Source organism: Convolutriloba macropyga, chromosome 2, assembly GCF_964194025.1.
Source record: "Convolutriloba macropyga chromosome 2, txConMacr16.3, whole genome shotgun sequence".
Classification (NCBI taxonomy): domain Eukaryota; kingdom Metazoa; phylum Xenacoelomorpha; order Acoela; family Convolutidae; genus Convolutriloba; species Convolutriloba macropyga.
This window is the reverse complement of record NC_134469.1, coordinates 1,542,859-1,560,678: the sequence shown is the minus strand read 5'-3', so window position 1 is coordinate 1,560,678 and position 17,820 is coordinate 1,542,859. Positions and strand designations below refer to the sequence as shown.

Sequence of the window (17,820 nt, the reverse complement as noted above, 5' to 3'; positions counted from 1 at the left end):
GTGTTTTATACTTCATATGTTTGTGAAAGGTTAACAAAATAGTACAAACTAAATCAGAATTTCTAGCTTTCTTTGCACTTTTTGTCTATTAATTCCAGTTTTCCAGAACTTTGCCAGCACGGCACGTGGAATTTTTTCAATTAACATTAAGTCGTTTTTTATCTGGTTGAAGGTACCGTACCACATTTTCGATTATTGTTCTGCATTCAAACAACTTTCTGTAGTTTAAAACCCACAAACTTGAAAAAAGAGGACATTATTTCCGAGTTTTTTTGCCAAAACAAGACAACATAGATAATGCATCCATGAGGCCGTGGGGGGGGGGGGGTTGTTCACTGATAAAAAATTAGTGCACGCACTTTTGAAGGGACTGAGTTACTTCTCCAATATTTGGTATTATTGATATTTGAGTTATTGACTTTTTATATAAATAAGCACTGACATCAAAAATTAAAATTAAAAGAATATGTCCAAAAGAAAACATTCAGTAATTTGTTGGTTTGTTGTGGCACGTTTGCATGGTTTGAAATACTTTTCCAATGTGAGATATTGTTGACACTTGAGTTAGCGAGTTTTTGTTTGCTTCTCTTGTTTTATACACTTTCTCACAAACTCGACAGTGTAACAAATTATACATCTCTGATCTCTCTTCTTTTAAAACTTCATGTGTCAGACGCCATTTGTGATAAGCAAAGAAGTCGTCCTTGTTGCCCAATAGATGTGACAAATATTCTGCTAATTTAGAATTATTTTCAAAATCGCCGATGTGAATGAAAGACCCGGGCAGAATTTGTTCATAACTTTCTCGCCATCCGTTCACGATTGGAATTGCGTACAGAGCTAATGGGTTACCGAATTTTTCTGTAATATAGTCACTACAAATTGAGTTTTCAAAAGCAAAATAAAATTTGCATTTACTCATTTCTACTTCATATTCCACAGTCTTCCTTGTTGTGAAGCCGTGATTGATAATTTTTGTCTTGTTTACTTTTGGCATGCATCCTGGGAAAGCTCTTCCCCACATGTGAACGTTTCCTGGCAGGTGATTAATTATTTCAGACGCCATGTCAGTTCGTCTGCTAGTAGCGCCACAATTTGAAACCATCCAACAAAAATCTTTGTCTTTTTTATACGAATCATACTCTTTTTCAATTTTTGACAATTTTTCTCTTTTCTTTCTCCTAATCACGCCCACATATGAGTCTCGGAAAGTAGCTTTTGGCGATAGCGCCGCTGTGAAGTTGAACCAATTTTCTAATCGACGGGCTCCAATAAAATCACTCCCAGCTATAGTTGCTTCCATGCCTCTAGCAACCCAAATTTGATTTGGATCCCTGCTAGTATTATTCCCTGGTACAATATTTTGCATTCTTCCAAAAGCGGGTTTTCCAAAAAGCATGATTGCCGAGAAGTTTGTCCAGTGGTCTCTATTAGGAAACCCGTCATGAGTTACGATGCAGTCGTAGGGTAGATTACAGAATGGTGCGTAATTAGTTTGGATCGAATACTGATAATAGGAAAAATAGAGAATCGTAACTGAGTTCGGCTTCTCTGTACCCACTTTTACTTGGCCCGCTTTCGATTGAGTGTCTGGATCTACAGGGTATGTCATCAAGTTGACTCTATCGGGATATGGAGTATCACTAAACAACAAATAAACAACAATATCCTGGAATTTTGGTCCAACTCATTCACATCATTAATTACAATTACAATTAATCACAGAAAAAATTGTAAGACTATTACCAGAAAATTGCTAATTTTAAAACCAACAAGAACATATACCATATATGGTTAATTAAAATGGAAGCATTTAGGCAGTATCTGACATTTTAACCAGGAAATAAATCAATTTTCGTAGCATTTTTTGAACAGTCTATGAAAAAAAAGAAGAATTTATTGCTTGGCTCGAGTGAAATTTTTACAGAAATTATGCGAACGTATAAAATTATGCGAACGGACAATGCCAAATAAGATAAAGTTACATTTTTTGGATTTTTTCCGCCAGAAAAGGTAGGTCAAACCAAGTTTGTTTAAATTCATTTTCTTTATTATTAATCAAATTTTTAAGAATTGTAAACCAAGTTTTAATGAAGAGCAGGGATAGGTCGAGATTAAAATTACACTGACAAGCTCGCCAGTCAAATTCCGCTCGCATATTGGGTGAAAATTGTTAATATGCTCATTGTTTATCCATTTTTGAAATCAGTGGCTCAATTTGCTCATGAATATCAAACTATAGGAGACATTTAAATTATACATAGACAAATAATATATACAAGTGACCGAGCAGGACGAAAACTGGCGTCCCAAGATATAAGGACACGTTACCAGAATTGCTTGCAAATAAGCCTTGAAAACAACATACATGCATAACCCGTGTTTGTTGGAGCGCTGGGGGGGGGGGGGGGGGCTGGCAAAAGGATGAAATTATATATGACTCTTTTGTTTCTCTTTTTACCAGAACTCCGAATTGCATTGAAAAATTTTAGTTTATAAATTCAAACTTTTGGGAAGAAATTGAATAAACTAGCATAGAGTTTTTAATGGTTATGATTACGATTTTCTGACTGTTTGGTCTATTATTCGGCTATGTTGATCGGCGTCCTGCATTTTTCATAAACTGGGATTGTGGGATATTTTTTAAAAAGGACTGAATACAAGAAATAGTTTTTTCAAGTTCAATTTTGTTAAACTCACGTTGATAAGGGATTCTGTTTTTCTGCGGAATTTGTTTACCATTTCACTGTTAAAAATTGAAGAAGTAGGAAACTAAACATGGCGAGTCCTTTGACTTTTTTGTTCAGGAGAAGTCATCAAAAACACATTTCTGAATATTTCATTTGAAAAAAGTAACCATCATTTCTTTCAATATTTTTTTTGCGTCTAATCAGCAAGTAAATCTCGTTTAAAATGTATCACGCGGAAACTAAAGTCTCATTATGAGTATATGAAGCTGCAACACAAGCGAACTTTCGAAAAACACAAAACGTTCATTGACCGATATAAGTTTTAGGTTTATAGGTTTGTACTTTAAACCTTGAAACTTTTTCAATTTTTCTGAAACGTTTGCTTGCATTGCTTCTTGATGAAACAATCTATGTTGCTCAATTTTTTTGAATTTCAATTATAGAGTTAGTCCTAAAATGTTGTAACGCAAGCGAACGTTTACATTTTTAAGCTTTTGAGAAAAATTGAATTTCCTATTGTAGAAGTGTTCTGGGTTTTGTCGTTTTCGGTTTTTCGATTGTTTGATTCAATACTCAGCTATGTTTATCGGCTCCCTACATTCTTTGAGAAAACTGAGAAGGTGGGATTTTTTTTAAAAAAAAGATTAACGACTGTTCTGAAGGACTGAATAAATGAAAAGTTTTCAAATCCAGTTTCGTTAAACTTATTTTTATAAGGTATCCTTCAATTGTTTCTCCAGAAATAAACCTTATTGCTATTTGTTTAAAAAGTAAAAAGCAGGATACTGGTTTTGAGTCGTTTGACAATTTTTGTCCAGGAAAAATAATTGAAAAGATGTTTCTGAATAATTCATTTGAAAAAAGTTGTCATCAATTTTCAAAGCAACTTCTTCAATTTTTGCATTAAAACTTTTGAATGAAACATAACCGACTAATGGTCGAAAGAATTGCTCTCGAACGACAACGGCAAGTTGGAGCTCTAATCAACTGCAGCCTGCTTCAATAGGGCGGGGAGGGAGGGGGAGCCTGAATGGGACTAATATGTTCAATAGTGGGCTAACCACATTAGAGGTTAACATATACCACTATTAAGATTTAAAGTAAAAAATGGCACCAGTTTTGGCGCATTTTGCATTTAATTTTTAGTATTAAATTCCGGCCAATTGAATTCAGCTGCTTGAAACTGTGATTGAAAGAGAATTTTAGATCACGCGAAACGCAAAAAGTCAAGGTTACAACACACGTTTACAATATTTGCTATGAACTTCGTTCAACAGCAATTAATAAAGTTGGCAGTAAGTAATAGGAAGTTTTCCTCTATACACCGTAAACCAACAGACTTCAGAGATAATTTGAATTTTGATGTCTTTTGATTGAAACACGCTTCACTCCACCGTCATTTTTTTTTAAATTTTAACTCATATTCCGACCTCGTAAAGTTATTAAATGCGAAAAGTCTTGAAAAGAGCAACTTAAAATTATAATGTCCAAGAAAAGAGCAATCACGACACTTTGATTACTTTTCACGCCTCCCAATTACAGTGAAATTTAGAGTGCCATGTTTAACCATGATCTTGGCAAGTTCAATCAAGAAATTTTCTTGATATTGCTTGATAAGATCATGGCAAGATCTTACCAAGATGTACTAAGAATTTTTCTCCTATCAAGATCTTGGTAAGATAACCCATGTTTTGTCAAGACTGTCAAGATCTTGCATGTCTTGGCAAGGTGTATCAAGTTTCGTTTCACTGGGCAGACTGTTGCTATGCTCGAGTTAAAAATTTTAAAGATATCTGATTTTACTTATCAATGAGGATTTTTCTTGCAGATCTTAAATGTGCTGATTCAATATGGCTTGGTTGTGCTGACATAATGCATAATAGGAATATTCTCACCCAGGCGAGCCATTTCAGCCCATTTTTATGAAATGCACTGAATACGCTAATATGCACTCAATTGTCAGCGTATTTCTCCATACTGCCGCGCATTGTTATGCAAGCTTTTTGCCCTGAACTTTTTATTGTGAAAATTGAGCTCCTTTCAGCGTACTTACATGTTTATTTTAGAAAAGACCCCACCCGTGTCGAAATTACCCCCCCCCCCCCCCGACTACCCACCAAACTCATATAAGAGTAGGGGGTAATTGTCTATAGGGTAAAACGATGAAAGATTAGGGGGCAAAGGGGGAAATTTTTAGATTTTACCCCACAAAAATTACCCCCCAAAAATATGTAAGATTAGGGGGTAAACCGATGAAAGAGAAGGGGGTAACACAGAGTAGATTCATATAGATGGACTACCAGGAATTGGGCAAGCGTTGATGATTTAGAGGCTAAGGAGAACCGGCTGAGGGCACAGAGGTTGCGGGTTCAAGACCGTTAGTCTTCGAGTATGGGGGGGGGGGGCTAAAGAAATGTAACATTAGAACATCCAAGATTACGGCTTCCAAGGGGCACCATTTTACCCCCCCCCCCCCCCCCCCCAGCTTTACGCAATTCTATTGCGAAATTCTCTGATCTATCTGTTAAGATTAAAAGAATTCGGTTGTTAATACGAGTTAGTTTACCTATTTATTCTCCTATAAGTTTGAGTCATCCGTACATTATTTACGGACGAGGGAATATTATTCTGGTATACTAACCCAGGTGACAGCACGGGAACGGCAGGATTGCTGTATCCCTCCTCTAGTACTGGCGCCCTCTTAGTCGTTGGCCTGAAACACAGAATGAATAATTAAAAGTACTGTTGAAGGCAACGATTTTAATCAACACCTGTTGCGATAACAGCAGTTAAATAAACTGCCAGTGTAATAAATTTTAATGCCCGATCGACACTGGTTAAAAAAATATCAGCATTAGACTACGAGTTCATCACACTCTTTTATTGCCACTGTTACTAAGTAAACAGTGACGATAAAAGAGTGTTGATAAACTCGTAGTCTAATGATGGAATCAGTTTGATAAACTTGTAGTCTAAAAAAACAATAATACACTGTCCATAACACCAAATATTTACCAAATAATACCAAATAATACACTGTCCATATTAGCTGTTGAAAAGAGTTTTTACCTAGAATTTTTTGCTACCATTAATCTTTCTCCATATCTATGCTCAACGACAAATAATTTTTTTTTCGACAAAACTAGGGAAAAAATTCTTTGGTGAGCTCTGGCAGTTTTGTACAAAATAAAAAAACATTACGCACAAAAAACAACAGTTGTTTGTACATAATCCGTCCAAATAACTCAAAAAGAGCAGTTACAAAAGTAGAAAACAATTGGACAAACTAATCATAAAGAACAACAGTTGTTCGTATTTAATTTGTCCAATTGGTTTCAGCTTCTGAAAATGCACCTTTTTTACCGAGCTCAATTACAAATGCAAAAAACTCTTTCATTGTTTTATGCTGCCAGCAAAACAATATCCCAAAAGCAGCTTGTCGTGGGGGCCATTAAAATCCCCAGCGGATAAGTTTTTCGTCCACTTCTCAAGTGCTAGTTGAAAAATTTTGAAAAGTTCCAATTTATTTGAGGTTTTTCACAGTGAGAATTGCACCCCCTGAAGTTCATTGTGTGGGGACCAGTCATAATTTGAGATTTCACAAACTTCCCCCCTTTTGCTCCAACCTCTTTCAATCACCACCCACCCATCCCCCCTTCAAAAACAACAATGAGTTTCTCAAAAATTTGACAAGAATAAGAAAGCAATTGAATTTTTTTCTTTTTGATTGGTCCTTCAAATACATTTGAATTGTTGCTGCAATGTGATTTAAAGTTCATGGTGAAAAATCCTCAGCATTGCTGGTTTTTGACTTCACTAATGAACATTTTCAAATACTTATTTGAGGCTCCTGGAAAAGTATCAGAAATGCTATCCCAAGATACTTTCAAAAGTGTTTAATCAGATGCAGTTTCGAGCCATTTATTCCACAGTTTACACACCCATAAAAAATTACGCAGCAAACTCTCGCTCAAAAAAGAGTCACTCATTTTGACGGCGTTAAATTTTGAAATGATCGCAACAGGGCTCGATTGATAAATTACCACCCGGTTATTATCGACCTCGAAGTTATCATAACATCTCGGCTTCGCCTGGGAGTTTGATAACTTTTCGGTGGTGATAACAACCGTGTGGCAATATTCATTAGTCAACAACTGTTACGATAATATTAGTTGAGTAATATGACAGTGTAATAAATTTTGTGCCCGATCGACACTGGAAAAACCTTTCAGCATTAAACTACGATCTTATTACACTCTTTTACACTCTTTTTATTACACTGTTAAGATCTTATTACACTCTTTTATTACACTGTTACTCTGTAAGCAGTGGCAATAAAAGAGTCGTAATAAATTCGTAGTCTAAAGATGAAAACAGTTTGATAAACTTGTAGTCTAAAAAAACAATAATACACTGTCCATAACACCAAATATTTACCAAATAATACCAAATAATACACTGTCCATATTAGCTGTTGAAAAGAGTTTTTACCTAGAATTTTTTTGCTACCATTAATCTTTCTCCATATCTTTGCTCACCGACAAATAATTTATTTTTCGACAAAACTAGGGAAAAAATTCTGTGGTGAGCTCTGGCAGTTTTGTACAAAATAAAAAACATTACGCACAAAAAACAACAGTTGTTTGTACATAATCCGTCCAAATAACTCAAAAAGAGCAGTTACAAAAGTAGAAAACAATTGGACAAACTAATCATAAAGAACAACAGTTGTTCGTGTTTAATTTGTCCAATTGGTTTCAGCTTCTGAAAATGCACCTTTTTTTACCGAGCTCAATTACAAATGCAAAAAACTCTTTCATTGTTTTATGCTGCCAGAAAAACAATATCCCAAAAACAGCTTGTCGTGGGGGCCATTAGAATTCCCAGCGGATAAGTTTTTCGTCCGCTTCCCAAGTGCTAGTTGAAAAACTTTGAAAAGTACCAATCTATTTGAGGTTTTCAGAGTGAGAATTGCACCCCCTGAAGTTCATTGTGTGGGGACCAGTCATAATTTGAGATTTCACAAACTTCCCCCCTTTTGCTCCAACCTCTTTCAATCACCACCCACCCATCCCCCCTTCAAAAACAACAATGAGTTTCTCAAAAATTTGACAAGAATAAGAAAGCAATTGAATTTTTTTCTTTTTGATTGGTCCTTCAAATACATTTGAATTGTTGCTGCAATGTGATTTAAAGTTCATGGTGAAAAATCCTCAGCATTGCTGGTTTTTGACTTCACTAATGAACATTTTCAAATACTTATTTGAGGCTCCTGGAAAAGTATCAAAAATGCTATCCCAAGATACTTTCAAAAGTGTTTAATCAGATGCAGTTTCGAGCCATTTATTGCACAGTTTACACACCCATAAAAAATTGCGCAGCAAACTCTCGCTCAAAAAAGAGTCACTCATTTTGACGGCGTTAAATTTTGAAATGATCGCAACAGGGCTCGATTGATAAGTTACCACCCGGTTGTTATCGACCTCGAAGTTATCATAACATCTCGGCTTCGCCTGGGAGTTTGATAACTTTTCGGCGGTGATAACAACCGTGTGGCATTATTCATTAGTCAACAACTGTTACGATAATATTAGTTGAGTAATATGACAGTGTAATAAATTTTGTGCCCGATCGACACTGGAAAAACCTTTCAGCATTAAACTACGATCTTATTACACTCTTTTACACTCTTTTTATTACACTGTTAAGATCTTATTACACTCTTTTATTACACTGTTACTCAGTAAGCAGTGGCAATAAAAGAGTCGTAATAAATTCGTAGTCTAATGATGAAAACAGTTTGAAAACTTGTAGTCTAAAAAAACAATAATACACTGTCCATAACACCAAATATTTACCAAATAATACCAAATAATACACTGTCCATATTAGCTGTTGAAAAGAGTTTTTACCTAGAATTTTTTGCTACCATTAATCATTCTCCATATCTTTGCTCACCGACAAATAATTTTTTTTCGACAAAACTAGGGAAAAAATTCTGTGGTGAGCTCTGGCAGTTTTGTATAAAATAAAAAACATTACGCACAAAAAACAACAGTTGTTTGTACATAATCCGTCCAAATAACTCAAAAAGAGCAGTTACAAAAAGAGAAAACAATTGGACAAACTAATCATAAAGAACAACAGTTGTTCGTGTTTAATTTGTCCAATTGGTTTCAGCTTCTGAAAATGCACCTTTTTTTACCGAGCTCAATTACAAATGCAAAAAACTCTTTCATTGTTTTATGCTGCCAGAAAAACAATATCCCAAAAGCAGCTTGTCGTGGGGGCCATTAAAATCCCCAGCGGATAAGTTTTTCGTCCACTTCTCAAGTGCTAGTTGAAAAACTTTGAAAAGTTCCAATTTATTTGAGGTTTTTCACAGTGAGAATTGCACCCCCTGAAGTTCATTGTGTGGGGACCAGTCATAATTTGAGATTTCACAAACTTCCCCCCTTTTGCTCCAACCTCTTTCAATCACCACCCACCCATCCCCCCTTCAAAAACAACAATGAGTTTCTCAAAAATTTGACAAGAATAAGAAAGCAATTGAATTTTTTTCTTTTTGATTGGTCCTTCAAATACATTTGAATTGTTGCTGCAATGTGATTTAAAGTTCATGGTGAAAAATCCTCAGCATTGCTGGTTTTTGACTTCACTAATGAACATTTTCAAATACTTATTTGAGGCTCCTGGAAAAGTATCAAAAATGCTATCCCAAGATACTTTCAAAAGTGTTTAATCAGATGCAGTTTTGAGCCATTTATTCCACAGTTTACACACCCATAAAAAATTACGCAGCAAACTCTCGCTCAAAAAAGAGTCACTCATTTTGACGGCGTTAAATTTTGAAATGATCGCAACAGGGCTCGATTGATAAATTACCACCCGGTTGTTATCGACCTCGAAGTTATCATAACATCTCGGCTTCGCCTGGGAGTTTGATAACTTTTCGGTGGTGATAACAACCGTGTGGCAATATTCATTAGTCAACAACTGTTACGATAATATTAGTCGAGTAATATGACAGTGTAATAAATTTTGTGCCCGATCGACACTGGAAAAACCTTTCAGCATTAAACTACGATCTTATTACACTCTTTTACACTCTTTTTATTACACTGTTAAGATCTTATTACACTCTTTTATTACACTGTTACTCTGTAAGCAGTGGCAATAAAAGAGTCGTAATAAATTCGTAGTCTAAAGATGAAAACAGTTTGATAAACTTGTAGTCTAAAAAACAAACATGATCGCAACAGCTGGTGGTTAAAAGAGTTACCACACGGTTGTTATCGCCCTCGAAGTTATTATAACACCTCGCCTTCGACTCGGAATTTGATAAGTTCTCGGTGGCGATAACAACTGTGTCATAATATTTATTATCTTGAAAAACTTTGTCCCATAAAGTTGAAATAATCGAACGTTCGAAAACGCCAGGAATATATTAAAGAGCAATGTGGACATTATTTTTTGAAACGTCCGATTATTTCAAATTTAGGAGTCACGCTATAGCATTCAATGCACTCGGCAAATTGAAAAGTGGACCTCAGCTTTGACGGAGCTAACATCACAAAGTATAAAAGTGGAAAAAACAAAAAAATAGTTGAATTACAAGCAATAATTGAGAGTCTGGAGGAAAAACCGAAGTCTATCTATCTATCTGAGGTTTGGCAAAAAGTATTTCACAAAGCATAGCCTCTTTGCTTAGTTGATTATCTGCCCATTTTCCATTTAAGCAGAAAGAAAAGAGGCAGTGGAGTTGGAATCGTTATCCTTAGGCAAAACATAAAACCGGGAATTCTAGACTATTGTCAGTGCAGCAACGTACAAGCAAAAGAAGTTAAATTAAGTTTCAGTAATTTTATTCCAATGTACACGACAAGCTTGTAGAATGCAGAATGCTGTCAAAAAGGCATTTTACATCGTATTGAACAATGCCTTCTTTTTAATTTTGGCACCTAACAACGAAGTTTGTCTGCAGGGAGTCAAATATTAACTTTTCAAAACAAAATGGTAAAAAACACAGCAATTTTACAAAATTACTATTGACAATTATCTTGCATTCGCTGATGAGGGCACTGTTGCATTGGAAACAGAAACCTCTAAATTGGACTTAGATATTTCAAAGGTACAAATTTTCTTTTGCGCCGAACATCCATTTCAGATCATTATTCTGTTGTTTTGACTGTAAAACTCGGGTGGCCAAAACTAATGTTCGATGTTTCTCCTGAAAATGAATAAATTGATGTTATTACGACAATAATGTAATCGAAGTAAAAAAACAGCAAAGACAATATGAATATCAAATTAGTCTTTTAAACAAGCCTTATCCTTGAATAAAATTTCAAGTGAACTTCTTAATAAATATTTTACCAAGTAATTTTTTCTTGGTTGTCTCAAAATTGATAAACTTTTATCATTAAACAAATATGGAGATTTGTTTGATGCAAACAGTTAGCGTCCAATTGTTCTCTTCGGAAAGCTCTACCTATAATTGGAAATGTTTTTGAACTGCATCATAATGTATTTCAGAAAAATTAATCCCTTTAATTATAAGATATTGTATTTCAAAAACACAAAAACGCAGTTGAGGCAATCACGTTGATAGCCGTGTCCGCCAGAATTGGATGTCTACTCTCTTGAAAACAATATATCTGCACGTTCTTAGACTGACGAAAAGCTTTTGATACTGTTGAAAAAAGCATTTTGTTAGCAAAATATCTGAATTAGGGAATCACAAATAGTCCAACAAGAAGTCTCATTGAATTATAACCAAACGGTCAAAAACAAATAGTTAGGAGACAGAAATTGCCATCAAAGCTATCAGAAGTTTTATACGGAGTACCTCAAGGATCATTTTAGGCGATTTTTTTTCCTTATTTACCTAAACCTAAAAAATATGAAAAGATTCTCTCCGGGAACAGAAGTAACTCTGCTTGAGATTTCGTTCAGTGACAAAAAAAAACAAATGTCAAGCAGGCAACTACAGTTTTTCTTCCACTGTTACAATCCAGAAAAAAGTCGGATTGTAGTCAGTCGGTCTTTCCAATTTAAAGAAAAATTCGATCTTTCCTTTGTTAATTATAGAACAGAACAATTCAAATCAAAGCTCACTGTTGATAGGCTCAAATGGCTTCCTAAGCAGTTCCAAATTACTTTATCTAGTTTCTTCACCTGAACAATTATGGTCGTTCTGACTTTTAAAAGTGTTTGACTTTTATATAAGCAATGACTATTTTCTCTTTATTTGGTCAACTTGCAGCTTAGTGTCACAAAAGAAAAAAGGCTTTCTTCTTGCTGTTTGTTCTATTGAAAAAAATTTATTCTTTCGTGCGGTTTTATGCGTTAAATTATGGTTTTCTGGCGTTGATACTACTATACTTCTCATATTTTTTAGGCGTTGGCCCATTTTTCACGTTTTATCCTCGTTTTATCCGATTGTATTATAATTGACAGTTCTTTTATTGATTTTTTGGGGTTCAAAATAAGAACAATAGAACATAGAAAAATCTTTAAAAGCATAGAATAATGTTTTAATATCGTCTTTAGAGGCATAGTATAATGTTTTAATATAGTCTTTTTTTATCTGAATAATGTCTTTCAAACAATCCTTATCCTTGAGTAAATTTTTAAGTGAACTTACTAAAAATTGCTTTATAAGTAATTTTTTTGGTTTTCTCAAAATTGATGAACTTTTATCATTAAACAAATATGGAGACTTGTTTGATGCAAACAGTTAGCGTCCAATTGTTCTCTTAACTATAATTCGGAAAGCTCTACCTATGATTGGAAATGTTTTTGAACTGCATCATAATGTATCTCAGAAAAATTAATCCCTTTAATTAAAAGGTATTGTATTTCAAAAACACAAAAACGCAGTTGAGGCAATCACGTTAAATAGCCGTGTCCGCCAGAATTGGATGTCTACTCTCTTGAAAACAATATATCTGCACGTTCTTAGACTGACGAAAAGCTTTTGATACTGTTGAACAAAGCATTTTGTTAGCAAAATATCTGAATTAGGGAATCAGAAATAGTCCAACAAGAAGTCTCATTGAATTATAACCAAACGATCAAAAACAATTAGTTAGGAGACAGAAATTGCCATCAAAGCTATCAGAAGTTTTATACGGAGTACCTCAAGGATCATTTTAGGCGATTTTTTTTCCTTATTTACCTAAACCTAAAAAATATGAAAAGATTCTCTCCGGGAACAGAAGTAACTCTGCTTGAGATTTCGTTCAGTGACAAAACAAAACAAGCGTCAAGCAGGCAACTACAGTTTTTCTTCCACTGTTACAATCCAGAAAAAAGTCGGATTGTAGTCAGTCGGTCAAAGCTCACTGTTGATAGGCTCAAATGGCTTCCTAAGCAGTTCCAAATTACTTTATCTAGTTTCTTCACCTGAACAATTATGGTCGTTCTGACTTTTAAAAGTGTTTGACTTTTATATAAGCAATGACTATTTTCTCTTTATTTGGTCAACTTGCAGCTTAGTGTCACAAAAGAAAAAAGGCTTTCTTCTTGCTGTTTGTTCTATTGAAAAAAATTTATTCTTTCGTGCGGTTTTATGCGTTAAATTATGGTTTTCTGGCGTTGATACTACTATATTTCTCGTATTTTTTAGGCGTTGGCCCATTTTTCACGTTTTATCCTCGTTTTATCCGATTGTATTATGATTGACAGTTCTTTTATTGATTTTTTGGGGTTCAAAATAAGAACAATAGAACATAGAAAAATCTTTAAAAGCATAGAATAATGTATTAATATCGTCTTTAGAGGCATAGGATAATGTTTTAATATCGTCTTTGTTATCTGAATAATGTCTTTTAAACAATCCTTATCCTTGATTAAATTTTTAAGTGAACTTACTAATAAATGCTTTACAAGTAATTTTTTTGGTTGTCTCAAAATTGATGAACTTTTATCATTAAACAAATATGGAGACTTGTTTGATGCAAACAGTTAGCATCCAATTGTTCTCTTAACTATAATTCGGAAAGCTCTACCTATAATTGGGAATGATTTTGAACTGCATCATAATGTATTTCAGAAAAATTAATCCCTTTAACTATAAGATATTGTATTTCAAAAACACAAAAACGCAGTTGAGGCAATCACGTTGATAGCCGTGTCCGCCAAAATTGAATGTCTACTCTCTTGAAAATAATATATCTAATATATCTGCACGTTCTCAGACTAACTAAAAGCTTTTGATACTGTTGAACAAAGCATTTTGTTAGCAAAACATCTGAATTAGGGAATCAGAAATAGTCCAACAAGAAGTCTCATTGAATTATATTCAAACGGTCAAAAACAGCTCGTTAGGGGCAGCAGAAAGTGCCATCAAAGCTATCAGAAGTAATGTACGCAGTACCTCAAGGATCATATTTAGGCGATTTTTCTTTCCTTATTTACCTAACTCTAAAAGATATGAAAAGATTCTCTCCGGGAACAGAAATAACTCTGCTTGAGAGTTCGCTCACTGACAAAACAAAACAAGCGTCAAGCAGGCAGCTACAGTTTTTCTTGCACTGTTACAATCCAGAAAAAAGTCGGATTGTAGTCAGTCGGTCTTTCCAATTTAAAGAAAAAAAATCGAACTTTCCTTTGTTAATTATAGAACAGAACAATTCAAATCAAAGCTCACTGTTGATAGGCTCAAATGGCTTCCTAAGCAGTTCCAAATTACTTTATCTAGTTTCTTCACCTGAACAATTATGGTCGTTCTGACTTTTATAAGTGTTTGACTTTTATATAAGCAATGACTATTTTCTCTTTATTTGGTCAACTTGCAGCTTAGTGTCACAAAAGAAAAAAGGCTTTCTTCTTGCTGTTCCTTCTATTGAAAAAAATTATTCTTTCGTGCGGTTTTAAGCGTTAAATTATGGTTTTCTGGTTTTCTTTGATACTACTAGATTTCTCATATTTTTTAGGCGTTGGCCCATTTTTCACGTTTTATCCTCGTTTTATCCGATTGTGTTATACATGACAGTTCTTATATTGATTTTTCGGGGTTCAAAATAAGGAACAATAGAACATAGAAAAATCTTTAAAAGCATAGAATAATGTTTTAATATCGTCTTTAGAGGCATAGGATAAGGTTTTAATATCGTCTTTTTTATCTGAATAATGTCTTTTAAACAATCCTCATCCTTGAGTAAATTTTTAAGTGAACTTACCAATAGATGCTTTAGAAGTAATTTTTTTGGTTGTCTCAAAATTGATGAACTTTTATCATTAAACAAATATGGAGATTTGTTTGATGCAAACAGTTAGCATCCAATTGTTCTCTTAACTATAATTCGGAAAGCTCTACCTATAATTGGAAATGTTTTTGAACTGCATCATATTGTATTTCAGAAAAATTAATCCCTTTAATTATAAGATATTGTATTTCAAAAACACAAAAACGCAGTTGAGGCAATCACGTTGATAGCCGTGTCGCCAGAACTGAATGTCTACTCTCTTAAAAACAAAATATCTGCACGTTCTTAGACTAACGAAAAACTTTTGATACTGTTGAACAAAGCATTTTGTTAGCAAAATATCTGAATAAGGGAATCAGAAATAGTCCAACAAGAAGCCTCATTGAATTATAACCAAACCGTCAAAAACAACTAGTTAGGGGGCAGAAATTGCCATCAAAGCTTTCAGAAGTTTTATAAGGAGTACCTCTAGGATCATTTTAGGCGATTTTTTCCTTATTTACCTATACCTAAAAGATATGAAAAGATTCTCTCCGGGAACAGAAGTAACTCTGCTTGAGATTTCGTTCAGTGACAAAACAAAACAAGCGTCAAGCAGGTAACTACAGTTCTTCTCACAAAATTTTTAAAATTATGTTCCGTTGAGTAAATTTTTAGTCAAATTGTTGTATGTCAAAACTTTTTTTATTTAAAACACAGAACGCATTAAAAAGTTTTTTTCTTTTCATTTTTTTTATTCATTTATTTTTCACAAAATTCTTTTTTCGCCACGAATTTCTAAAATAGTCAAAAAAACCTGCATTGAAATTCATAGTTAGAATTCAACTTCCAGTAAAAAAGGCACTTCAAAACGGACAGTTTAATATTGTCTTTTCTTTTGCAATAGTTTGATAAACAAAACAATTAAAGTTTTTATATACTCCATGACGTTTGCGTTGTTGACGCCAGGATGAAATTTACTATTGCCATTACTAATATTATTATTGTTTTTAATATTATTTTTATTACTACTATTTTTGTTATTAATATTATTATTATTATTATTATTATTATTATTATTATTATTATTATTATTATTATTATGTTTACTTTTGATATTATTATTGTCCGACCCTCTTTTGGGGGGAGGGGAAGAACTATATACTCAAACGGGTCTTTGTTTTTTCAGATAATTTTGACCAATCGATATATTCATCGTACAGAGTTGTAAGTGGTATCATTAAAAAGCCCGTCTAGCGCAAAATATGGAAATAAAAAGTTTTTTTTAATTCCGTTTTCTAGAGCTACTTATGGTGATTTAAGTTTTTTTGAATATTAGAACAATTTGCCTTGTTTTTTTAAAAAATTTTCGCATTTTTAGCCATATTTGTTAATATATGTAAAAACTGTTCATAGTAGTACAGTTGATTTTATTTCAAAGGACAAAAAGAATTGTTGACTATTTTGATTTAAATTTGCTGGCCAAAATTTTGGCTAAATATTTCAAAATTCAGACTTTTTTTTATCAAATATTGCACAAAATGAACTATTTTACTCAACTTTGAATAATTTTACCGGAATTACCCACCCAAAATCAACTAACACAATCTTCTTAGACTAGATTGGAAGCTAGGGCTACTTCCACATCCGTTGAGATTTGTCTGGAATTAAAATTGTGAAAACGCAGCATTCATTTTTGATCTTTTAACTAAGAAATTATCTAGATCTATAGCATTCGAAATAATTGAGTGTTCTCAATGGACAAACAACAATAGATAGGCTGGTTTGGCATAATCTTGCACTGTTACAATCCAAAAAAAAATTCAAATTGTAGTCAGTCGGTCTTTTTAATATAAAGAAAAAATTCGATCTTTTTTTTTGTTAGTTAAAGAATAGAACAATTCAAATCAAAAATCGCTGTTAATAGGTTCAAATGGCATCTTAAGCACTTCCAAATTATTTTATTTAGTTTCTTTACCCGAACAATAATGGTCGTTTTGACTTTTTAAAATGCTTGATTTTTAAATGAACAATGATTTTTTCAATTTCGCGACATTTTTCTCTTTATTTGGTCAACTTTTAGCATAGTATCATCAAACAAAAACGCTTCTTCTTGCTCTTACTTCTATTGCATTAAAGTTTAATCTTTCGTGCGGTTTTGCGCGTTAAGTTATGACTTTCTGTTTTTGACATTTTTCGGCATTGGCCCATTTTTCTCGTTTTAATATCTTACTAGTGACAGTTCAAATATTACCTTTTTGGGGTTCCAAATAACTAACAATAGACCATATAAAAGTCTTTAGAGGCATAGAATAAATTTTTAATGGCTTCGAAGCCTTTCTCGAAGAATTTTTTTTTCATTTGTCTTTAACTATCGTTTTCACTTTGTCTTTTGAGTCGCATGAAATTTCTTGGATAATGGCACATATCATTGGTTTTTGACCGAGGAATAAATGATTCTATTTTCGGACTTGAAACAATAGCTGATGGCTTTCACCACTTTGAAAACAAACTGTTTTCAAAAATAAAAAAATTTGACTTCAACTTCGACTTTTTATATTTTTCTATCTGTTTGTTACCTAATCTCGTTAATTACAGGTCAATAATTACAATATTGTTATTAAGGGAAGGTGTGAGTGGCCAAAATCTAATAATATTAAAGAACTTGTTATGAATTTACTGTCTTCAACATGGGTTTTTCGCAAAAAAAAAATAAAATAATTTTTTCACTTTGTCAATATTTGACATTCGTTTTGTAGACGTAAGACATATTCTGAAAAAAAATCTCAAGCGCTTCCTTAAGGTGTACAAATTTATCTGTTTAATTATTTCATTTTGTAGCTATTGACTTCGGATAAAATTAATTTCTAAGAATACAAAGTTATTTCTATATTTATTTAGGCTCTTTCTATTTTTTTGTCTGTTTTTTACCTTGTCTT

The 17,820-nt window shown here is 33.4% G+C and overlaps 1 protein-coding gene across 1 annotated transcript in view; it reads right to left on the bottom strand.

Moving 5' to 3' along the window:
• Positions 1–438: 438 nt before the first annotated feature.
• LOC142335050 (3-galactosyl-N-acetylglucosaminide 4-alpha-L-fucosyltransferase FUT3-like) overlaps positions 439–17,820 on the bottom strand; it is a 52,590-nt gene continuing 35,208 nt past the window's right edge. Inside the window, exons 2-3 of the mRNA XM_075383377.1 lie at positions 5,332–5,403; positions 439–1,643 (exon numbers count right to left, since the gene is read on the bottom strand). Of these exons, the coding sequence (XP_075239492.1) occupies positions 485–1,643; positions 5,332–5,403 (1,231 nt within the window). The 3' untranslated portion in view covers positions 439–484. The remainder of the gene's footprint in view (positions 1,644–5,331; positions 5,404–17,820) is intronic.